The sequence below is a fragment of the Xiphophorus couchianus genome, chromosome 6 (assembly GCF_001444195.1).
Source record: "Xiphophorus couchianus chromosome 6, X_couchianus-1.0, whole genome shotgun sequence".
In the NCBI taxonomy this organism is placed as follows: Eukaryota; Metazoa; Chordata; class Actinopteri; order Cyprinodontiformes; family Poeciliidae; genus Xiphophorus; species Xiphophorus couchianus.
The window spans coordinates 7,677,093-7,703,034 of record NC_040233.1 but is presented as its reverse complement, the minus strand read 5'-3'; the positions used below and the strand labels follow the sequence as shown (position 1 = coordinate 7,703,034).

The window sequence follows — 25,942 nt, the reverse complement described above, 5'->3', positions numbered from 1 at the left end:
AGAGTCTCTCTTTAAAAAGCCGTTTTCACAGAGTGTTGCTCACTCGGACTTGCTATGTGTCACGAGTTGGAAAGTAACAAGACATAAATGCGTCAAGTCTCAAAGCCGTACCGAAGAAACACCCACAATCGCTGCTTTGAAATGATCAGAAAGCAGGACAAACAAGGACTCGTTTTGGGACATTTTAATGTATACAAATAGGAAACTTACTGTACAATATTCACATTCTGTTAGTTGTCACAGTCTGGTGTTAGCAGGGTAAGTTGTTGTTTTTTAACACAATTTTAGTCAAAGTGTCTTTGATGTGCACAACATCAAAAGCAATGAAAACATTGAAAAGCACAACAAAAATTGTAAGCATTACATTTTTTTTGTATAAATAATAATAATAAAAATATTAACATAAAATAAATACATAATGTGTTTTATTGTATTTTCTACAAATGTCTCTATTGTTGAGTTTGTTCAGTGAAATTCTGGTAGCACTTTATTTGACGGGTTGTGAATAAGACTGTCATGACACCGTCATAAACTTGAGTAAGTCTTCATGAATATTTATGACTGTTGTCATAAAGTATAATTCGGTAAATCATGACATTTTTAATACAAAGCTGACATTATTCAAAATGTCTTTATGACAACTTGGCATTAACCAAGAAATCATGATCTGACATAAATTTAATATAAAAGCATTACTGATTAAACTTTAGCCTTAATAACATAAAGCTACATCATTTTTAAAGTTTAATCAGTAATACTTTTATAACAAATTTATGTCAGATCATGATTTCTTGGTTAATGTCAAGTTGTCAAAACAAAGACATTTTTGTCTAGGTTGATGTTTTAGTTTTCTTTTAGGTATTTTGGTCTAAATTCCACTGAGGGAAAAAAAGAAAAACATGTGGCTGATCACAATTAGATCATTAATTTTCACGAATGGCTAGGTTGGTTTGGGTTAGACATTTATGTGTGTGGAGGGGAAAGAAAGCTAAACCAGGACAAATCTTAAAGGGAACAAATACTTTTTTTCAGATTCTCTACCTGTGTTTCTATCTGAAAACAAATTAATTTGAATGTGCCACGATTAACCAGTCAACATGAATTAGACAATCTAGACAAATAATCATAGCCTATAAGCTCACATGTAGCTAAATGTAATCCCACATTTTTTACGATTTTGGGCTTTGCTTCTGCTTGACGTACTTACGTCTGCTGAAATGTGACTGAAGATCAGGGAAAGCTACTTGAAGTCATCGAATGTGCAAATTGACCCACGGTTCCTATTAATTGTTTTGTTGCAAGAGGCTTTTATTCTTGTGTTGTTGGGTTTTTTTTTTTTTTGTATAAAATATTGTCTTTGGTTTTGTTGTGTGATATCCACATATTTTGTTGTGTTTTACACCCGAGTACCTCCAAATAATATTCCAGATCAAACTCCTGTTTTGGGGTTAATGGCATAAACGAAGAAAACACAAGACATGTTCAAAAGATAAAAGCCTGCAAACGTTGAGAACTCTGACTTTTGCAATATTTGTTGGACCCTTTGAATCCCCTCTGGCCACATACTGATGATGATTGTTGTTGATCTAATTCTAATGAAACAGCTCTACTTCACACGAAATTAACTTCGACATACCTGGGGACAAAACATTTAAAATAAAACAAAGAAAAACATTTATAGAAAATATTCATTACCATCCATTGACAATTGTTACAACCATACACTGCACAGTTTGGGGGGGGATTTAGTATAACTGCAATATAGACTTCTGGTGAAGTCAGTCACTTGTAATTATCCTTAAAGGGTTTATTTGGAGACTGAAACCATTGGTCAGTTGTTATTTTCTCTGTAATTCCCTCTGTCCAGTCATCGAGCACATCATTTTGTCACACAATCAATTAGAAGCAGGTATTTGGAAAGCTGGAAGCAATCCAGTTCTCCCTCTGCAATCACTATCTGAGTGTCTCTTCTTTGTCAAAGGACAGATAATAATCTGATGCTTTCATTTCTTATAAGATGATTGGTAATGTCTTTAAGTTCTTTGACATTTACTTTCACCCATTAAAGATGCTTCAGCAGTGGATCTCATAGGCAACTTGAGATCCAAACAGAAGGCTCTGGCTGAGAAGCAGTTCTTCTGGATCTGCCGTTAGCGGGCCCTCGCCACCTTCAGTCAGGTTTCTGCGAAACCCCAGTCCCCCCGATCTAGTCAGTGTCTGGACCATTTCGTGTTCCAGGAGAGCTTCTTTCATTCCCTTCTGCTGGACAAAGCCGCTCATCATAGGACACCTGGATGAAGCGGAGCCCATGACGGGCTTGGTTCGGTTGAGGACATACATCTCATGGCCGTGATCATCGCGGTACTCCTCCAGTTGAGCAAAGGTTGTCGGTCCGTCAGAGTAGTCATTCACGTAAAGGATGCTCTCCTCTTTGCTGGTGCAGTAGGAGCCATTGTCCTCTTTTTGATACTGCTGGTGACGAGTGTAAATCATAATCAGGAGAAGAACAGCAGTGAGAGCCAGCAGGGAGATCCCAATAGCGATGGCGGTCTGTGTGGCTGGACCCAGAGCGCTGAAGTCCATGCTGTCCTGCTCAAACAGGGGCTCCTGGCTAACATCCAGAACTTCTGGCTGATAGAAGGAGCTGGACGACGACGAAACGTAGGAGTGTGTGTTCAAACGAGGCCAGAGCTGGGATGAGTACGAGGAAGAAGACATGTTGACAGCCAGGTGAAATGTAACCCTCGCCACTCCACCCGGGTTCCAGGCCTCACATTCATAGCGCCCGGCATGTGCTACAGTCACATTACTGAGGAACAGCATGCCGCTGCCCATGTCCGGATCAAAGCTATCTCTTTCACCGCCCTCCTCGGCCCCTCGCACGAGTCCCTGGATTCCTTCAGCGCCTCCCACCTTGATCCCCCCGGTGCTCGGCAGGGCTGTCACCACTCCGCCCGGCCCTGGCCGGAACAACTCCCCGTTGGGTCCCAGCTCTTGAAAAAGACCTCGAGGTGATAACTGGGCCTTGCCATGGGAAGCTTTTTTCCACGTCACCTGAGGCTGTGGGTATCCAGAGGCCTGGCAGGACACACGGAGGCTCTCGCCGAGTCGCACAGTCAGGTGGTTGGGCTCCAGCTGTACCACAGGCGGAATACACACCAGACTGTTCGGAGCAACCTCTGCCAGGCTAAGGTGGGAAAGACGAGGGGGTTCTGCACACATCAAGCGACGCTGTTCTGCCGAACTTAGCAAACGCTGTCCATCTTCGCCAATCCATGTTCTTAGCCACCCGAGAGCGCAATCACATCGCCACGGGTTCTCTGAAATAACGGGACAGGAGGACAAAATTGCAAATTACACAAAGAGTGGTTTTGAAGTCATGTTTGGACTTCTAAATGATAAATTTACCAATATTAATCCTTAATTTCTTGACGTTCTTGAATTTGATCACAATGCATCCAGATGACTGAAAGTACAAATAAACTCGCTTCATTATTTCCTCAACCCAAGTTACAGGTTCATGATATTAAAACAGATATTGGGTAGTTTTCATCAAATATCACATCAAACATTGTGACCCAATTTGTTGGATTAGAGAGAAAACTTGAAGGAGCCTCATCATTCTTCACACGCTACCATTTGGTCTAATCAGACTTCTTATCTTAACTGGACTGCACTCAAAAACTGGTCTCCACTTCATACCTTGCACATGTACATAGCTAAGTAACTTTCATTTTACTGTCAGTCCTGCACTTTATATTTTATATTCATATTTATATTCATATTTTATACTGTACTTTATTTTATTCTGGAGTAACCTCACAACATTGGAACCTCAAAACATTGTCCTGAGCCGTATGCAACGAAATTTCGTTCTGTATACACCCTGTGCATGCAAAATGACAATAAAGTCAGTCTAAGTCAAAACAAAAGAATCACAGGATTCTGCATTATGCAATAACATCATGTTTAGTAATGCTAATGACAGTCGGCTGTGTTACTGACACTAATTAATGACACTGCAGAACTAAATTACTTAATGGAAGCAACATTAGCATATTACCTGGTAAGTAGATGGCACAAGCTAATTCTTGCTATTTTTAACATCTACACGGTTTCAACATGCCACACCATTATAATTGTCTGATAGCATTTATAATGTCTGGTAATTGTTATCAAGACATAATGAGGTTATTTTGATTTTGATTTAATAATTTTTAAAAGCAAAATTCTATAAAATTAATATATTTTCAATTTCAATTCAGTTAAATTTACAAATACTTGGATCCCAGAGGGAAATTAAAAGTTGTTGTGACTCATACTAATTCAAATTCTTCAAAGGGTTATTGTAGATGGTTGTTGGCAGAAATGTTCTCAATTGTTTAGAATTATATTTATGTTTTGATCATTTTCTTGTTTGTTTAGATTTGTTTGTTTTTTCATCTTCAGTTCATTCCCTGTGTTTAGTTTGACATGCACTTGGGTCCTTTTCTACCACATACCAGCTACTTTTATTTCATTAGTATTGGATAATTCAATACTTTACCTAGAAGTAGGTCAGCAAAATAACTTTAAACCGACTTGTTTTAACCTAAATGTTTTTTTTGAGTTTGCTGAAACACACATCCAACCTTTTTTTTTTATTTAAAGCTATTTTGTCCATAATTTATTTTAGAGAGCATGCTGAAGCACTTGACTCTGCTCTTCTCTCCTGTTCTGTGGGGTGTGTGGTTTGAAGAAAGCTGCATTGGAACATAATACCATTTCCCTAATCCAAAAATGAGAGCCTGTAGGATTTTTGCCTGACAGTTTATAGCATAGCAAACCAAGTGCACACAAGCACTTGGCAAAAGTGCACATTTTTTTATTCTGAAATACTAGATTTCCCTCGCCGACACTTTCACCAGGGATATTTGGAGACGGTCCATCTTTTTGACACAAATTCATTTTGAGACTTCTTTACTTGGTCCTAGTTATTAAAACACTGCATCAAATCTACAAATCCTGGATAACAGAAGGCTAGCCAGACAGTTTACTCAACAATCTGCAATCACAGTGTAACACCTCCATTACATATTATACAGATACCATTGAGAATTAAATCACCTGTAATTTGAGGGTACTATCAAAACACATATATATTTTATACATGTTTGTTTATTATATCTCACTCGAAAATACTGGAAAAAGACGTTCCTGTCTGACAGAAATAACTTTGTAAGATGAATTTTTAATGTTTTTTTGTATTTGTAAGTAATGCAAAGAGCAAATATGAAAATCTAGAAATTCCCACATGCGAGACGCAACCTAACGCATCATGACATGTTTAAGGTAGGATGAGATGAACACGAGAAGTTGGATTTTTTTCGTCAGACGAGAACACACGCAGTCTTAAGCACGTCAAAGAGAACTTGCGCACAGCTGGGGGTTTGGCATGAATGGCGCCCCTCAGAGATTCTCCTTTTTCAAACTCTAATCGTTTCCAGAACCGTTTTTTAAAAAAAATCCCTATTTAATGTGAAACAGTAAAGTTCGGACTAGACCTTAGATTTTGAACTAGACATGATCGAATCCAGTCTTGCTGTTCTTAATGTCGGAAACATTTCACAGCAACTGTATAATTGGAGTACTAAAATAGTGAACAACACAGTGTAGCTCTCACACCTCATTCACAGAACAAGTGAGTTGGCAATCTAAAAGTTATTCTGGGTGCAAACTGAAATACAGCCATTTTGTGCCGCCCCCAAGGGACACCCAGAGTGGGGAGCCATATGGCCCTGATCAAAAACTGCCACTGCTTTAGGCTTTAAGAGGCCTTTCCACAGGAAACTGCCAAACTCTATTCTTTTCCTGTAAAAAAAATCATGCATTGGACTAAAATTATTTTTTTTTTTTAGCAATTTACTACTTAAATGATGCGGAGCACAATGTAGGATTAATGTCATTTCATCCCTTCGTCATTTTAAAGTACTTTTCTGTATTCTAGTGAAAGTCAGTGCTCAAGAAATAGGGTTGTATTACGCCAGTAAAAATGTCTTCCGGAACAAGGTTGCTGAGTCATTTTGATTTGATCAGAGTATATAACCAGTCATATTTTAGAAGAGTCAAATGGCCAATACAGGTAAGAGAACCCAAGAAAATGGAAATAGTGATATAACGTCTACAAGAACACACAGCTGTTTCGAATTATATTCAACATTTGGGCATTTTTATTTCAATATTTCCCATGAGTCCTGAAAATACTTGACTAATATCAAAACTGGGTTCATTTGGTTGCAAATACAAGACAACCAGTCATATCGTAAATCAAAACTGTCGGACTGAAAACCACACATTAAGGTACAATAAAATCCCAACTGTCACATGCTGGAAAACATAAAATGTGTCGGGACCTAAATGAAGTAGAGTAGTTCAGTCCCACACTCCTGTGTCACCTGTGCACAGCTGACCAATTACTGCTAGAAGTATGAGTGAATGTCGCAGCGCTGGTTTGAGAAAGTTGCAGAAATGGTCGGCCTTTACAAAAGGTACGAGAAGAAGTCCCAAAGCTGGTTGAGATGTACTGGCTTCCTAATTGGCCTCTACACCAACCTTCCTTTAATTGGATATTTTGCCATTAAGCACTCTACGATGGTGTCTTGAAGTACTGTTTTTAAAAGCAAGACTTTGGTTTTAAAAGTTTGCATATTAAAATTTCTTTAATATGCAAAAATTTGAAGGGCTTTTAATTTTCGTTAACCGGAGTATTTCTTCATATAAAAAGATCAGGAGCAACTCTCAGTGCTTTGCGAAATGTGGTGTTAATTCTTTAATATTCTGACATAAAATATATTTTAATGATTCAGGGGAGTTTAGAATTTACAGGACTGCATGACAGTAATATAAAATACAGTATGATTTAACCTGTGATACGGAGGACTTGCAGGCTGACGAGGGGTTTGAGGAATGAGGCTCCCAAAGTGCGGAGATGATTCCTGCTGAGGTCCAGCAGAGCTAGAGACGATAAGCCAGACAGAGCGTGCTCGGCCAGCAACTCTATGCTGTTCTCCTGCAGGTGCAGTTCCTGCAGGCGCTGCACATAGAAGAAAGACATAAAGCAAACAGAAAGACAGGCATGGAAAAAGGTTGTCAAATGCCGACAGGTAGTAAAACCTGCAGCTGAGTCAATCTTTACCGCAGTAGGAGTAAGATAAAGATTAGCAAGACATATCAGACTCAATTTATTGTAGATGTTATTCTACTTTATCCAGAAAAGGTCATCCTGAGTTTAATTTGTTGACATCTAAACTCAAACATCTTTATCTTTCCTAATAATTTGACCGAACCTGCAATCCCCTGAAGGTGTGGTCTTGGATGCGAGTGATCTGGTTGCCGGCAAGGTAGAGGATACGGAGGTGCTCCAGACCCCGGAACATGTCCGGGGTGACCAGGTGGATGAGATTTCCGTTGAGAGCCAACTCCAGCAGCTGGCCCTGGTTGAGAAAGGCCCCAGGTTCCAGCGCTGAGATGCTGTTGTTCTGGAGGTACAAATAATGGAGGCTTCTCAGGCGATTCAGATCCTGAAGACGAATCTGTACTATGGCGTTGTCCTGGAGGAAGATCGTCTTTATAAAGCAGGACAGAGATAAAGAAAACGAGTGATCAAGATGTGCAAAGGTCAGCAGAGTAAGCAGTTTTGCAAGGTGCTGTATTTTCCTGTGCTTTGCAGAGTTTCACAAGAATATTGACAAATACCAAAGGGAATGAGCTAGTCAAGGATCAGGACAATAAACCGATGTAGTGGCACTTCTCCGGTTTTTGTTGTTCCTTTTGTTAAACATTGCAGGGATCTGCAGAAACACTTGATTGATTTGGTCTTCATGAGAAGTGCTTTGCAAGTTTTAATCCACAATCCACGGGCACCCCGCCTGATTGCTAATGCGACTTTGTCGTGTGTCGAGGTGAGCTATGATCGACGAGATAGACCTGCTGATTGAGGTTAATGGAACAATTTATGCGAGACTTGCTTTTCATCAATATTCATGAGCTGCGGTAATGTTGGAGGGTCTGAACCCTGTAGGAAAAGACAGTGTAATGTTAAACATCTTCTTAACAGACGATCAGTGGGTGTGCGAGAGTCACTTTCTGAGGAAGGATGAATAATTATGCAGACGCCGGTGCAGTCCCTCCCTCAGGCTTGCGTCAAAGAGGGTCACAATGAATTGATTAATCACAATCACTTCAGGGTGATATGAAGGGATACAGTAGGAAGGCACCTGAAAACCACCTCTACGCATGGCTAGAGTCTCTAACTTTTAACCAGTTGGCCAACTGACCTCCGTGATGGAGGGAGCACCCTGTGGGATTTCCTTGATCCCCAGCGATCCGCACTCCACTGTAAGGCTGTAGCAACGACATCCATAGGGGCAACCCAGGGACCGAAGAGGGATGAGGGCCGAGATGATCAGGGTGAGTCCGGAGAACCACAGGAGAGTCATGGCAGTGGCACAACGCCCCTTCAGAGACAAATCCTAAGTAGGGAAGACAAAAGGCAAGCAACAATCACAGACCCACCTCAGTGGCACAAGAACAAACCTTTTGGTCCGATGCTGCAATACACTCTCATAACAGACAATATCTAGGGCTGTAGATGTTTTGAATAAGGGGATGATTGTCAAATAGCAAGGGTGGATTTAGAAAAAGAAAAAAAGAGGTAAGAGAAGTTAAGCATGTCTCCTCATCCCCCGGCTGATTACTATTCAGCTGTGTCTATTCAGTGGAATTGCAGCAGCTTCTATTATAGGCTTCAATAAATTAAAGATGCGATAAAAGATGTGCAGGTTGCCTCAAGGACCTCTCTCTGTTCTTTTTAACTCGTATACAAACCCAATCTTTCAGCAGCTCCGTCTGCGTCTTCCCAGCACATTCGTATGTACGTGAAGCGAGGGAAGAGAGGACGTGCAGTTGAGCTCCGTAATCTCCGAAGCCACCTTCACCACCTCGAAGCAAATCCCACGAGGTAAACAGCTCTAATGATCTGATCATGACCATCAGGGTTGGCCGCGTGGCGCACCTCGCGGCGATGCATCCCTTTGATACGAACTCATCACTGAGCAACTCATCCGTGCACTGCTTTCTTTTTCTTTTTTTTTTTTTTATTCCTATACTGCCTGGAAGGAGTTTATTGTTCTGTCTGACTGCTCACATCAAAACGGCCTCATATACTCCCTCCCCAATAACACGCAGCCTGGCAGCATATGCAGTCGTTCCTCGGCTGCAGACAGCATGAAGGTACAGCGCTGCTGGAGATATAATACAAGTTGAAAATGTCACACTGCGCTGGTGATGCTGCTGCACCGATGGAGGGTGGAAGAAGTTTCTTCCGGCTGAGTTGCACACGTCTCCCCGCTCCGATCTAAACTCTCATATTATCATAAATGATTTATGTGCGCCCAAGCGGCGTCTTCTAATCCTGTTAAGCTTGTCTTACATGCAGAATTTCTGGTTTGTTTAAGGCCGCTGAGTTGCCCAGATGGCTCACAAGTTCATGGCCAACTCTAGATCACTTGATATCCTGCTTTATTAATTACAGGGATATCCACAGACCTTGTTCAAGTCAAGTGAAAAAAAGGCCCTGCGCCTTTTATAAATGGCCACTTATTAATATTTAGTGCCTGAGCTGCTCTGTCAGATTGATATAAGCATGTCCCATTTGTAATGCTTTAATCCAGACCAGTAATGTAATGCCTAAGCATAAAAGCAAGTCGGAGGTCTTAGTCTTAGTGGCCGAGAAGTAATTCCCAGTGCAGCCGTACGGCATTATTGAGCCAATCACCAATGAACTGAATTTTAATGTGTCACATTTGATTTGGAGCACATTTGCGAGAATAGCCAGCCAGATTAATACAATGTGACCTACATAAGCTCTTCTGTCACTGGTGGCTCACTTAATAACAAAAGGGGGGGGGGGGGTGCCATGTCTCTTCTCCAGCATGGAGAGAGAAAGCATGTGTTCCATTGTTAGCGACCGAGGACATGAAAATTGACTGGCGAGCAAGGTGCTGGTCTGTAATATTATTGCTTCTTACAGTGCGGCATTGTCTAAATAAGTTTGACTTGGGTTTGAAGGAAAGAGCAAAGCACCCATCTGCCCTCAGCTGCAATGCCTTTGCAGCTGAGGTACACCAGAACGTTTTATATGTTCTATGTAGTTGCTTGTTGTAACCATAGGGTGAATCAAGTGCAAATCATTTGTGATGTGATTGATAGGAGCGGAGCAGGGTGTTTCTGCACATGCGTTTATTGTGCAGTGTGCTTGCCTTTAGTTTTTTCTGTGCTGTATGCATTGCGTAAGCTTATTAAACGCAGAAGCACAAGCCTATTCGAACCATCAAGCAAATAATTTTGGCCCAACGTGGGCTGAATGTTGGGTCTGGGTCAGGCCATAAATCTATACTCTAGTGTGCGCACTGGTATTATCCCGCCGTTAGCCTGACGCTGCTAAATAAATCTTAGTTTTCAGACGTTTCCCAAGAACTAAATTCAGAGAACCAGTGGTTCTTGTTAGGAAATATTAGTGAACAATAAGAATCACGGTGTCATGATCTGTGTTTTTCCTTGTTTATTTAGAGTTTTCTGTGTCGTTAAGTCTCTTCGTTGTCCTGTCCTCCCCTTGATTGTTCCCAGGTGTGTCTCGACTCTGTGATTACCCTCCCGTGTATTTAACTCCACCTGTGTTCCTTGTTCCTCGTCGGGTCCTCGTCTATGTCTAGTCAGTTCGTCGTCAGTGTTTCCTTGTGCCTGCTGTTCGTTGTTTTGACTGGCTTTCCGTAATTAAAACACCATATTCATCATACCTGCCTCCGCTGCATCTGCCTCACCACCCTTCACCACACCGCTTCATGACACACGGAGTCCAAGGACCACAGCATTCAGATAAGGTAGAATGCGTGAATTAGCGTTGGGTTATAAAACAGTATCGCAAGCTTTCAACTTGTAACGAAGTCCACTTTGATCCAATCAGCTAAACTTTGGAAAAATAGGTTCCCCATGTACTCCACCTCATCTGATAGACTGGGAAAGAAGGGGCAAAGAGATGCCTGTTTTGTCAGCTGTGATACCCTTTTGACGGGTTCACTAGCTACAGCTTTTATTGAGAAGGGACAAGAAGAAAGTCATTGTTAAACGTATTAAAAGTCTATTTTGCAAAGTAATTTAGGAGACAAAGATAACATGGAGGAGGTTCTCTGATCAGATGAGACCAGAAGACGCAGCGACTCTTTTAGCAGAAAAATATTAGTGCACGTGTTGAAGCATGGTGATGGCAACATCATGCTGAAGTCCATGCTGCCTTTCTTCGGCAAGGACAGGGATGCTGGCTTGAGTTTGAATGGCGAACATGGTAGCGGATCTCAAAGTTTTGACTTCAGGAAGCCGGCCAGTAAACACTTTACGGCATTTTAAAATAAAAAAATGAATACCTTGTGTCACAAATCCAGTGAAACAGAACGGCACAATTTGTAACGGTAATGTGAAAAAAAAAAAAGGAAACGGTGTCGCAAGGGATTGTAAAAAGTTGCACATAACAGATGTCTGGCTCCCGACTTAAACGCAAATGACACCCTGCCATTTAGAGAAAACAGAACGTCTCTTCTCCGCTCCTTCATTAGAGGAAAAAGAAAAGCCCCCTGATTGACAATCCCTTTCATGATAAAAAGTGCGATGACAGCCTGATGGGATGATAGCAGGACTGACAGCGTGACCAGGATCGGCAAACGAAAACGGAGACTCTCTTTAAACAACGCTGCCCGCAGTTATTCGCCAGCGCAAAATGGGTCCAGATGTTTCAGATAAAGCACCAAGTATCTATTCTTGACCCACTTTTAGAATTTTACTGGGAGGTCAATTTGTTCATTTGAAGCTGAGTAGTCCTCCGTGGAACACGCCTTAATCTGCACAATCAGATGCTTGTTAGCTAAGCCGCTCCAGGCGCCAACGACGGTTTCATAGAAGGCGGGTGCTTTGTTTACTGGAGAACGAACCAGGTCAGCAATAAATCGCTGTTGCCGGTTGAGTTTAAAATGTGTAAATTGGATGATTAAAGCTTAATGTTGTGTACACAGATCAGGCTGTCAAACGCGAGCAGCTGCAAAGGGTCTGCGATGCCAGATGTCAGTCAGCGAATGCCAAAAGGAAATCAAATCAAGGCGCGCGCCCGTCAAAATTTACATCCATCACCCTGAGTCCCGAAATGCTTCTGCAAACACTTCACTCCAGGGTTTGTTTTTTCAGGTATTTCCAAAGATTACATTTGGCACTCTTATTCTCGATATGGCGTTTTATTTTCTCACTCCAAACAAACCGTTCTCCTCTGAGCAATCACAGCCTCACTCTCGGCCAAACATTACTCAGGAAAAAAAAAACATGCTCCCGCGTCTTTCAGTGATGATTGTTATCCAGGAAAAGGTGGGTGTCGGTGTGTCGGAAGCGATGCAGACAGCTGAAGAGCTGGAGGCTGAAACAAAGTTCACATCCCTGCGCTGCCACCCGTACAGGTCGACCTCATCTGTTGTTATGGTAACTCCTGTGATGAGGGAAGGTCTGTTCACAGGGCCCGAAGGCCAGCCCGGGCTCCCGCGAGCCGCTGTTAGGCAAACAACTCTGCAGAGATAGAGGCTGTCATTTCCCACGGAAAATTTCTCTCAAGCACTCGAGCTATCTGATGACCCACAGCTAAATTGCTAAATTCTTTTTCACTCCAGGATTTTATTCCACCCCCCTCCCTCCACCCCAACGTCATCTCTTTGCTCCCTTTCTGCTCTATTTTTCCCTTTCAATTCTCTGAAAGATCATTTTCCCTTCCTGAGTCTCTGACCTCTGCCTTTTCTCATCTCCCATCCTTCTTCTCTGACTGGCAGGTGCTAAATCATTTGTCTTAGAGCATTCTTTTGTCCACAAATAGACCGAGGCCAAGCCACTAACCCGACTGCGCGGCACTAACCCAAGAATAACACACCGACTTTGAGAGATTGTCTCGGTGCGCAAAACCGCGCACGCGCTCTCGCGCTCATGCGCATGCATGACACGCCTACAAAGTAGCAGTTGTGCACAAACGCCGACCACCTACATCCAGGGGACACACACACACACACACACACACGCTCAAGGTTCGTGTCTAAAACCAGCAGCACCATCATCATTCACCTACGAGTCAAACACACGCGCCCACACGTTTTTCTTTTTTTTCCGTGTCAGTATAGTAAAGGAAGCTCTGCTCAGTTAATAAGTCTGCATTGATTTCTTTATTTTTCCACAACTGCCCTGTCCTTCTTGGCTTCTGCAGCCATCGATTTTCAACATGAAAGCTGACGGGGAGGGGAAGGTCGGTTGGCATTTGCGAATGTCTATGTTGAAGAGAAACAGAGTAAATGAGTGGATTTTTTTTTCTCTCTAATAGCGCGTGTGTGTGTGTGTTCACCTTGTTTGTCAGACTGCCTCTAGCAGAATCACCCTCTGAGCAGCAGCAGCAGCAGCACTCCGCCGCTGCTCCCAGTGGAACGTTTAGACTAAAAACCCTCCATCCGTCTCCCTCTTGTGCTCAGAAAAAAAAAAACTTTATGAATGTTAGCTTTATACAAGTTCTCACGATGCTCGGTCCTGACAAATAGATGCGGCTACTCCTGTTAGCCGACGCTAAATTTATTGAGGCAAAAGCAATGAAAGATGAAATTCTGATGCGCAATAAAACAAATGGTACACATTAAATTTCCATATTTCAAATTGCTCACAATTTAATAGGTGCTGATAATTATTGTTTTCTAAATACATACCAGAACTTGTTTCTTTTGACTTATGATTTAGTCATTTGTGTGGATTTATTGCCATGTCATTTTACAAATTTCTCAAAGCATCTCATCCCTAATGCACTGACCATATGATGTTCCTGAATAGTATCACTTTGCATACACACATTTTCAACACTTTTTATGTAAACATTTAATGATCTTATAACTTATCTTTACTGAACAAAGGACACATTTTTCCATTTTGGACCTAAAGTGCTATGAAAAAGCAATTGCCCTCTTAAAGATTCCTTCTGTTTTGCCCCACTTAAACATTTGAGGACATCAAACCCATTTGTAATTGTATACAAAGACACCCCAAGTAACTACTCAATTGATAACTTCATTAATTAAGACCAAAAAAAACCTGACAGTTTGGAAAATATTATAAAAAGTAGCTGTCCTGCATCGTGGGGTGGTGCCCAGTTGCCATTGGACCGGTTGCTAATCAATCACAGAGCAACACAGGACAGAAAATATGATAAAAGGCATTCAATAGACGTAACAGTCATGTTTGACTGTACGAGGAAGCTGGAGTATCTGGTGAGAACCCACAAATGCATCAGGAGAGCAAACTCCTTGGAGAAAGACCTGAGACCTTTTTACTGCAAAGAAATAGTGCTACAAACGGTGCCATCCCCTTGTTAAGTCATAAATTAACTGTGATTAGCCACATGTTTTTGAAGAACCGAGTTCAATATCACAAGCCACACTTTGGATTAATTACCCTGTGACCTGTAAAATCAAGAAATCACTTGACAATATGAAGTAGGCTAAGCGATCCAAAAGCAGCCCATCGTGCCTGGTGTGAAAGAAATCCAACGACAGATAATGTACCAAGTCATTATTATCTATCAGTCTGCAAACAATTACAAAGAAAAGAAATCATAGCCCCCAAGACTTTTGAGGAAATAAGATGTTGAAAGTGGAACATTACATCTAGTGGGGTTACTTTGACCCTCCTGGGGGACATGTGGTATTGTTGGAGCCATGCAGTTAGCTTTCTTGCTGAAAATTATTAGGGATAACTTTAGTCCATTCATGAGCCTTAGCCTCACACTAGCAAATCCAGCTAGAGAATGAACAAAAAAATTGGAGTGGCCTACTCAAACTCTAGACTTACATCTGACATAACTGAAATGTTATCTGACCTTAGTTACTGTCAAAGACACTCTAAAGAAGTAAAACGAGAAGAGTGGGTAAAAATTCCTTGCTAGCTATGCCAGTTATCCCAAACGCTTCAGGTTTGCGCCACAAACAGATATTCCAATTAAAAGCTCAAATGCTTTTTCACATTTGGGGTCAGGTTAAGTTGTAAATCTTTTTTTTTTCCACTCAAAAAAACCCATCACCTTTGCTCTGGTTGTCGTCATCTGATATCTACAGTACATCTTATTAATGATCTGAGCGATTCAACTAGAAATGTTTGAGAGAGCAATTAGTTTTTCACAGTGCACAGCTCTTCCATTGCACAACAGAAGGCGAATTCAGGATTTGGCAGGATTAGCGTGTAGTAAAATACCAATTTTGGCATCAGAGGGTTATACAGCAGAAAAAACTTGTAGAAGACTCTAAACTGCGTCAAGCAGCGGCACTGTTCCTGTAACAATACCTGGGGGGAAAAAAAACAGACTTAACAAGCATGTTTTGTCTCCTTGCTCTCTCAACAAGTTTCAGTGCTTTAATCGGGGTCCATTTGATTTGAGTCTGATAATTGTTAGCGACAGGCACAATGGCAAGCCGCATGGCAGCGCAATCAATGTCCATTTTCCATGGAAGATTTATTTTTCTGCACTCGCTGCTCAGACAGGGGTGATTGTAACATCACACTGTGATTGCTCAGAGCTTAAAAAGAGATTTGAAATCTCATTTAAGCCTCTGTGCGTCCTTTCTTCTAAATCCAGTGCTTTATCTGCTTGATGAAACAGAAGCAACGTTGCAAAAGCTCTTTGAAAAATGCATGACTTTCGAACAAGAAAGCGCGAGCGCACCGACAACACTCGCATCGCTCTCAAAGACGGATACAACGATCAAGATGAAATTAGAACAATACAAAAAAATTATACTAATGAGGACACTTAATAAGAGAACACAATCGATGAAATTGCTGCTCCCTAAATGTCCGACTATAAAACAAATCCCTCAGTGCCTCGTGACGTTCTTGTTACGAAGGGCCACAATCATGCTAATACGATAGAAGCGATCATAAGGTATTTATCTTCAAATGGAATTGCTCGCGTCTGCTCGGGGCATTATGTTTCCTAATAAATCCTAAAAACGGTCATCTGCGTGATGCAGTTTGACAACAGCTCAAAGACAAGAGCAACTTCAAGGCAAAGAAAGTGTGAAGAGTGAGCGCTTTTTAAGGAAAGGAGCAGGCGGGGATGCTATGCACTGAGAAATCAATTCCACCACAAAGAAAAGATACACAGAAGCCAAAAAGACACAACCATAATCACACAGTATTAGAAAATGTATAGTTTTGTTGAAAAGATCTTTATATTTATAGATGGGGAAATTTGGGGAAAAAAAGCAATTTGTGACAACTTAAATCTGGTATATAGTTCAATTGATACGAGCAAAATGTAGGCTATGAAGCAGTGACACTGTTTAGTATCTCTCCATGTACTTTGGTGTGTGGGAACTGGTATGTAGCAAGGGTATTAATGTGCCCTGTTACGTCCATGGAGTATGTGTGTGTCCTTTCTGAAGTACCCTTGTGTTGTATAGTGTGTCAAGCATCTATACAGGATTTCCTTTGTCCAGGGTTGTTGTTATCCCTTCTTTCCCCCTAAACACCTATGGATAAAATTCAAATGTTCTGTCCAGAGTCTTTGAGTGTCCATGGTCAGATAATTGCTAGTAGAAGTAATTGGGAAACAATCAGGAAATGTACAGTAGCACAAAAAGTGTGCATAGTGTAGCATGATATTAAGTAACATTATGGGATTACTGAGACATCTGAGTGGCACTTGTGTGAATTCCCTCACCGTGGTACTCATGTGGACTAGTTTTGGTGCTTTAGAGACAACACAGTGAAGTACCAGTAATGTCCAAAATATCTACGACACCCTGGCTTATCCGAAAACCACTTCATGCTACAGTAGAAGCTGCGGCTAAATAAAGATCGCATCCTCTCTGTTAGCATCTGCTAGTCAAAAGAGCAATAAAGAGATCACTTGTTTTGGTATTCTACATCTCCAAAAGACCAACAGGGTTTTAAACACAGTTTTAGACCATTTATTTGATCAGAGTACTTAGTAAAATTTCACTCAGTTGATGAACAACTTTCCCTTTTACTGACATCGCCAAAGGAAATCTTTTCTTTTTCATCTCCCGAATGGTACCAAATTTCAGCAAACAGTGGGTTTTTTTATTCTAACTCTATAAGACAAGTAGCACTGTTTTTCCAAAATCTGATGCGTGACGCAGTTTGCTCTGGTTTTAACTTGCATAACTGAGCACGTGGCACACTTTTGCAGTGAATACATTAACCATACATCAAAAATGCCGCTAAGTTTCATCAGCACATAGATTCCAATTGGTCTTTGAAGGTTTTTAGGTTAGTATATCTACTGGAATTCTTTGTACATTTTTCTTTGATTTTTTTTTTTTTTTTTTTTGGTAACTGACAGCACTGATTGTAACGCAGATAGTCTTTACCGGTCTCTGCATAAATTCAATCAGGCAGCTAAAGCTTTTTCCAAATGTTGCTCCCAGAGCGCCAATATATTAGACCAGCTTCTAAATCGTTGGACAGCTGCTTTCTAAAAATATATATTTTTGAATTAAACTCTAATGATCCCAAGTCTAAATACATTTCAGTTCAGAGTTGTCTGTCAGGTCTTAACTATTTAGAGCCCTTAAATATGCATTTTATTGTTTATTTCTTATTTGACACTTTCCAATATTTTTGTATTTCTTGTACTAATGTAGTTGTTTTTTCCATCGTTTTCTGCAAAGTACACTGAAATGCAATGTGTATGAGTGGTGCCAAACAAGCAAATGTCAATTGCCTTATTTTTGGCGGAGAAATCCAAAAGAATAGAAAATGTGGTTAGCATAAAGACACATTTACATGTTATCTTTAACAATGTGCAGCCTCCAACAGGTTTTCTCGCAGGAATGTTTAATATTTAGCTCCATCCGTCTTCTCATTGACTCTGACCAGATTCCCTTGCCTCTGCTGGAGAAAAGCATTCCCACATCATGATGCTGCCACCACCACGTTTCACCATGGGGATGCTGTGTTCTGCCACACATGGTGTTTTACATGTACAATAAAAAAAAGTTCAACTTTAGTCTCATCTGACCAGAGCGCCTTCTTCCACTTATTTGTTGTGTCTTTTACGTGGCTTGTGACAAAAGTGAACTTCTTGACACTTTCTTCCATTAACCCTTCCAGACTGAACAAAGACAAATTTGCAGTACCGTAATTCTGCCACATTTTGCGCTATCTGCAAAAAATTCCAACGGTTTCTGAAAGGGGGAGACGTTTCGCTTTCCAGCCAATATCGGGTTATTAAGGTAATTTCACCCCCGCCGCAGCAGGGAGCGAAATTCATCTGAGTGGCGGTCTTTCAATGGAGGGTAAATTGCGAAAATAACTTGCTAGACATTGAAAGCTCCAGCTGTTATCAATAAGTGGGCAAATATATATTTACTCACAGGACATTTAAAGAACTGCGTACAATTAAGATAAGCAAAAACATCCAGGCGGAGATTTGAAACTTGGGCCTTTTAAGGTTAAAGACAGAGTTTTAGTTGCACCACCAATGGTTGAATCTCTCCCACCTGAGCTTTGGATCTATGCAGCTCCTCTCATGCACCTTTTTGTCAGTTTGCCGGGAGCTGAATACAAATACATGACACAATGTTCAGATTGTATGTTGTAAAAAATTTGAAAACCATATATGCTTTCCCTCCTCACTATGTATTGTATTTTCTGCACTATAAGGCGCACCACATTATAAGGCGCACCTTCCATGAATGGCCTATTTTAAAACTTTTTTCATATATAAGGCGCACCGCATTATAAGGCGCATAGAACAGACGCTACAGTAGAGGCTGGGGTTACGTTATGCATCCATTAGGTGGAGCTGCGCTAAAGGGAATGTCAACAAAATAGTCAGATAGGTCAGTCAAACTTTATTAATAGATTACAAACCAGCGTTCTGAAAACTCCGTTCATTCCCAAAATGAATAAACATCTGTTTTATTATTTTCCCCGAGGTAAAGTCAGTGACGTGGTATTTTCGTGACACAGTTTATCTTTTAACAACAGCAAGGTGTAACATATAGTGGAGGGGAACGTTTCCTCGATTCAATAAACACGTAAAAAACAGTCTGATACTGTTACGGTAAATCAAATGTCAGTGCGATCACAATATATATCCACTTCCGCACCATTGATTGGTTCATGTTAAATTCTCTCGCTGCTGCTCTATTCCCATGTTCTACTGCGTCACTGATCGCCTTGAGCTTAAACTCTGCGTCGTAAGCGTGTCTCTTAATAGGAGCCATTTTGGGGTCTTTACACAAAACCCAGTGTGCACTGCGCGCTTCTTCTTCTACGGGGGAAAATGAAGTCGGCGGCTGCTTACCGTAGTTGCGAGACCTGTTGTGGCTCAATGTTAGTCCATATATAAGGCGCACAGGATTTTAGGTGCGCCTTGTTGTGCGGAAAATACGGTAGTTATAAACCACTCAGTACTGTATTATCAGATAAAAATCGATTGAAGTTTGTGGTTGTAACATGATAAAACTGCAACTGTGAGATTTCTTCCAACGGTAGTGAGTGCTTTTGGAAGCCACCATTCAGCCTAGTAATAAATGTTTTTTGGCAGCGGCTGTCCACGATTTCCTGTTCCTCTCCCCTTTTCCAGAGGGCACATCTGTCAAAGTCGCGTTTCCTCGTGATCTGTTGTGTCACTTCCTCCGGCGTCTCAACTGTCGTGGTCGCACAAGCCGGGCGGTGGTCGGAAGAGTTGATCCGAGCGGATGCGAACGCCGTCAGAACCCATCAGAGAGGGTTTTTAAAAGTTTCTCGGTTACTGGACTGACTGTGATCAAAAACGAGAAGGCGGTTTTGTTTAAACTTTTTTTTGCCCCATTTTCACAGCCCTTTCCTTCCACAAAGTCACTCATCCATTTGCATACGGCGATCACGTGCGACTGGCTGCTCACTGAAAAGCTGGGGATTTTGCAGCGCGAAGGAACGAACGAGATCCGACAAGTTGGAAGATGGATGCGGAAACAACAGCCACGTTCCTCTTCCACTCAGATCCACTATTTGGATATTTGTGGAAACATCTTCCATTCTGCTCTGTTTATATTAAACTTTTTTCTCCCTCTCTCCTATGTTCCAGATGGATGAATCTGGAGAAAATGAGAAAATTGCTTATTTCCTTTTTTTTCTTTCCTTTAAGGCAGTTGAGATGAAACATCAATAAAAGTGAAAGATAAAACGTGTGTCCCAAACAAAAAAAAAGAAGAAATTGGAATATTGCCTCTATAATGATTACTTATCAACCCCACTGTATTGCATTTCTGCAATATTGGCTGTGTAATGGTGTCTGCAAGAGTCAATGAATCCTCAGAAATTATGTTTCATTGTTGCCATGGAAGTGGCAGCATCGGCCGACTCCAAGTGATGGATGTCAAATTACGCCAAGGCACTGAGCCTATATTGGGGTTATGTGTACAGCCACACATATAGACGGGATGATGAAGCTGTGAAAAATGTATTTATTTATTTATTTTTGCTCAACTTGTTTGGTTTGTTTGTGTGTTTTTCCATACATCTCTCATTTCAGCTTGTATTTACAATCATCCGCCCACGGTCGGGACCGGAACCGAGGCGACAATACAATAACGGCCCGTGGAGAGATTTCAGTTATCATTGTCTGGCAGGCGGAAGCCGATGAAAAATTAAAAAGCTCCGCAGGCCCAAGGAGTCAACTTGTCCATACGGATCCATCGGTGCAAGACAGATCCCAAGACACAAAACACAACCCCCACCCCACAACCCTTAGAGTTAAACAAACGAGGTCCTATCTAGTGGCCCGCTGCTTGGCTCCACACAGCGTCCCCCGTGCAGAATAGTAATTAACCGCAGAGCTGTGCATTTACAACTCTTGACATGAGGGTTGGAGGGGGGGAGAAACACCCGATTCTGAGGCTCGGCGATGAGGATGCGTAGCCGTCCTCCTCCCTGTGGGGGACATGTAATATTTAACAGTAAGCAACTGCTAACCTAATCACAGCACATCGCTCCTGGCAACTCCCATGGCGTCGTTGCAATGTTTCTGCCAGATTCCTATGGAGAGTGTGCTGCGCTCAGCAGAGAGCGACTTAAGCATCCTTCAGCCAATGACAACAGCGTCACTTTTCACGTTGCAGTCGGATGCGGTTGCGGAGCACGTTTTGAGATCAGCCAGACTTGACTTGCGTCTGCGGTGCGACCGTAAGATCAAACGGCGGGTGTTAACTTCTGACTCATTCCCCGAGCCTTTCCAACCAACCACTCACCGGACCTTTACAGTAATAAGAGTAATAAGCGCGCCTGACAGCAAATCCTGACGGACGGAACATGAGATTACCCCAATTGTCAAGGTGTTGGGTTTAATAACTTCACCGGACCAAACGCTGCTGTAGACAACAGCCCTGCTGCAATAAGCCAGAATCTGTGATGGTCAGAGAGGGTGTGAGGCCCTGAACACAAACTAACAGAAGATACATTTTGTGTAACTTTGTAGGCTTTTTGTATTGTGCGAGCAGCTAATTTGGTCTGCTTACAAAAACAATTAGGTGCCCTCAGTTGGAGTAGTTGTCCTTCAAAGCTCGTGTCTCCTTGTTGCCCACTGCCCCCCATCTACATATGTAAGATTCTCTTAAAAATCTGCCAGTCGAGTTGTCATACCTCGAGAAATCGTACATATTTCTCTGAGAAATATGTACGATTTCTCTTAGAAAGGGGGTGGAGGGAGAAACACCCATAAATATATTGGCACCCTTTTGGGGTCTCAGCGGTCGTAAAAATATCGTCATTTGTTGCAAAAATGTTTGAGAAAACGCCAATCTTTTTAATTAGAGCATAAAACAAACTTACATTGAGAAGATAATGTTTGTAACATGATGACTGATGCAACAACTCAATAGAATCCCCCTTTTTTTTTTTTTTTTTACCCCCGTTGGACAATAATTGAACCTTCTACTGTAGCATTTTTCACTCAATGCCCTCCGCAGCTTACCATAAAGGTTTTCTATAAGAGCGAAGTCTATGGGTGATGAGGACCATGGGGGTGTCTTTGTTCAATTTGCCCAATGATCTTCAGTGGGTCTTTTATGAACTTCTAAGGACAGAGTTGACCCGCTAGGCCTGCAGAAGTTTGGTTCGGTCATATTTTCAGTTTCAGCGGTTCAGTTCCACTGATGTTTCAATTTAAAATCCTCCTTGCCTTTTAAGCTGTTTCAAGATGAGAAACAGGCCCACAACATCACAGATCCTCTTCCATGCCTAACTGTACCTAGGTTCCTTTTCGGTGTACCCATATTTTGTTTCACGTCAAATCTCCCTAAACCTTCAGTCTTCGTCTCATGTCACCAAAGAACAGAAAGCGCCAGTTGGTAAAGATAAGTGACCGTTACATTTTCAGGTGGGACAGGAAGGCAAAGACAACCACTCTCTATATATCTAATGGCTGCTATAGCGACTCTGCCACCCCAACACTCTACAGTTTTGGTGCGGTTCTGTCACGGGGAGCTTTATAGATTGTTTTACCTTCCTCACCATCCCACTCACTATGCGTGGTGGCAGGATATATATGGCCCCTATTCCAGAGGAAAATGGGCCTCGCTGTCGTGTCATATTTATACCTTCAGGAAAATATAAAGTCACGGATTGTTACTTAAAAGTTCCTTAAAAGCCCCGAACTCCGAAAAGTAAAGCAGGAATAAATAAATACTTTGGTTCTGTTTATTTTGAAGGAGTTGTTAGAGCTCCCAGTAGTTATATAATGTTTCAACTGTTGATGACTTTGTATTTTTGTGTGTTTTTTTTTTATGATGTAAAGCACTCTGAACTGCGTTGTTGCTGAAATTAACTATACAAATAAACTTGATTAATGTATTGATCTTCAGAATTTGCCAAATTTTTATTTATTTTTTTTACAACAAACACTAGAAGAAAAAAATGGAGGATTTTCTGAAAAGAAATCACCAAATGTCCATCGTTAGGTACAGTAGAGAACCTGTAACTCTGTCGGTATTGTATCAATACATTATGACACCAGTCATTTTGAAACAAATAACTTATTTCCTAACATTGGCTTCCATATATACATGTTTACATTTTCAGAGTGGATTCATACGAATACAAATAAATATCAACTGATTAGTAAACATTAGCTCGTATCAATATCGACTTGATTTTGAGCAGCAACACTCTATAGGTTTGGTCTTGTTATCAACTTCCACATTCATGCTTCATCCATTACTTCCAGCAACTACACATTATTACTAGGTGCGATCACACGTGTGAGTTAGCAAGACTCGAAATGCATACAAAGGAGGTCAAACGGTTCAGTTCTGATTCTTATCTAAACAACAATAATATTAATAATAATAATAATAATACAAACATCATCTCACTTCGGTCGCGTCAATCACGCGGTTCCTGCTCTCGACACAAAACAACTCGCCTGTTTTTGTTTTTGTTTCCTCCCAGACAGCCGTGCGTCCACCAACCGGGAGGCGTTCTCCTCTCGCATCAGCGTCAACGAGGGTCGCGATGTTTTTAAAAATAAATTAATAACAATAATAATGAAAAATAATAATAATTAAAAAAAAAAAAAAAAACTCCCTCCGTGTTGGTACCTCAAAAGCACGCTTCCTTTTCCGTTTTTTGTTTTCTTTTTCATTTTCTTTTTCTTTTTTTACCCACAATTCAAGAGACACCTACCTACCGTTTACTTGAGCTCCGCAGCGGAGTCCCTACTTGCTCCAAGGACTTGAAAAGAGGGAGAGAGAGATAAAAAAAAAAAATAAAAAAAAACCACAATCCTCTGAGAGGTTAAAAAAAGAGAGAAAAGGAATAAAAGCTGCTGCGTCCCCACTTGAAATCACCAAGGAGAGCCTCTCCGCCGCCGCTGCTGCCTGTCTGCCTGTCTGAACAGCGGCTTACAGCCCGGCTGCTGGAAGCGGACGCTGAGGGGATAAAACTGGAACGTCAGCGCCGATGATGCTCCACTCAGACTCTGATATTGTTATGCGGCTTTTGATTCCTTTTTTTTTTCTTCCTGCCTCCACCGGATGCTCTCCACCAATAATGACCCGCTCTTCTAATTATCCGTGCTTGAATGGACTCCCGCCCCCTTCTCTCTCTTTCTCTCTCTCTCTCTCTCTCTCCTTCATCTCTTTATCTCTGAGCTTGATTAAAACAGAAAATAAAGAGGTGGAGGGAGTTAATGAAGAAGTGGGATATATATACTGTATGTATATATATATATATATATATATATATATATATATATATATATATATATATATATATACACACAGTACAGACCAAAAGTTTGGACACACCTTTTAATTCAATGAGTTTCCTTTATTTTCATGACTATTGACATTGTAGATTCACACTGAAGGCATCAAAACTATGAATAACATGTGGAAATATGCACTAAACAAAAAAGAACGCAGCAAAGTGGACACGCGTTGAACTTGAAGCTTTGGGCACGTTTTTGACGTAACGCATTTGGTGTGAACGCACCATTAGACAACCCCAAACCTTGACGTTACCAGAACACAAAACTACTCCTAACCTCAGTCTAAACTTAATCTACACCTTAACCCAGATACTAAATATAATGCTTCATAGCATTAGGATCAGGCTTCAACAACATAAATAAGTGAACAATAGAGACTATAGAGTCACCCTTATGTCAAAATTTAATCAATGGAGTGATTTATGACCTTAATAATTAATTGCCTTTAATTTCCAGTGATAGAAGATGTAACTAAGTCTCAGCGAGAAAAGGTATTTAAGAAATAAACACAGATTCACTGATTGAATTTGTGTTACTTTTTAAAGTGACAGTTTTTATAGTTATATTTACATTATCGACATCTTAACTGGATTACTTCAACCCTAAGGACTGGGGGATTTTCTTACTTTTATTTTTACCTTACGTTTCTTCATATCCAAGTAGAACCAGGACAAAATGCCTCCAGCTAACCCCAAGGGACATTAGCAGTATTATACAATGACTTCAGTCTATAGAAATGAAAATCAAACTGCTGGAAGTGAACTTTGAGATCAACGCTACCTGTGGAAATGAGACAACTCTTCCTCAAATCAACGGAGAGGCCGTACGCCTCGCATCAAGCAGCTCACCCTGGAACGCTCTGGGTGCCAAGCCGAAACAAAAGCCTCACACTGCAGATCCGATGAGACGACTGACAGGGAGAAATCCCTCACCTGGACGAATCAGCGTGGCCGGCTCTGAGCCGAAACCCACCTTCAACCTCAACACCTGCTCCACCAAAGAAAAACAAACAAACAAGCAGCTGCAACCAAAACAGTTCCACAGACCGCGCTCCCAAGGACAGAGCGACCAGCCCGGGCCTCAAGACATTCTGACTCTGTGGGAATCCCACTGAAAAACAGATTTTCTGCACTCCAGCCTGAGCCTCTGAGTGAAACCTCGCCTTCAAACATCAACAATGAGGCGAGACCAACACATCCACCCCGAAAAGCTCCAAAGGACAAAGCAGGTAAACCACCAGCTAAACGAAAGGTATCCCAAAAGTGCTTATTGTTGGAGATGAGGCAGTAAATGGAATCAGTCACGTTTGCAATCACAAGAAAATGAGAGTGATTTCTTCTCCTGGTGACACTGTATCTGATTTAACTCGCAAAGGGCAGCTTTCACTGCCCTTTGTCTCTGACTGTGTTTCTGAGGTCTGAGGCCGGGGTCCAGATTTTATCTTTACACATATCTTCCTCCAGAATGTGTCTGGCCCCCCGGCACAGCAAAACAGGACATTACCTGTCCGGATCACTACAAGAAAATTTACAAAAATCAGAAATATAAAATACAGCTGTCCTAATTCAAACATCA

The 25,942-nt window shown here is 41.4% G+C and overlaps 1 protein-coding gene across 1 annotated transcript; it reads right to left on the bottom strand.

Moving 5' to 3' along the window:
- Window positions 1-731: 731 nt before the first annotated feature.
- Window positions 732-24,170, bottom strand: lrrc24 (leucine rich repeat containing 24). The gene is made up of 5 exons (XM_028021817.1): window positions 23,786-24,170; window positions 8,316-8,510; window positions 7,326-7,604; window positions 6,904-7,072; window positions 732-3,320 (listed from the first exon to the last, which is right to left on the bottom strand). Exons 2-5 carry the CDS (start codon window positions 8,475-8,477, stop codon window positions 2,074-2,076), a joined length of 1,857 nt encoding a protein of 618 aa, XP_027877618.1. The 5' UTR covers window positions 8,478-8,510; window positions 23,786-24,170; the 3' UTR covers window positions 732-2,073.
- Window positions 24,171-25,942: the final 1,772 nt, after the last annotated feature.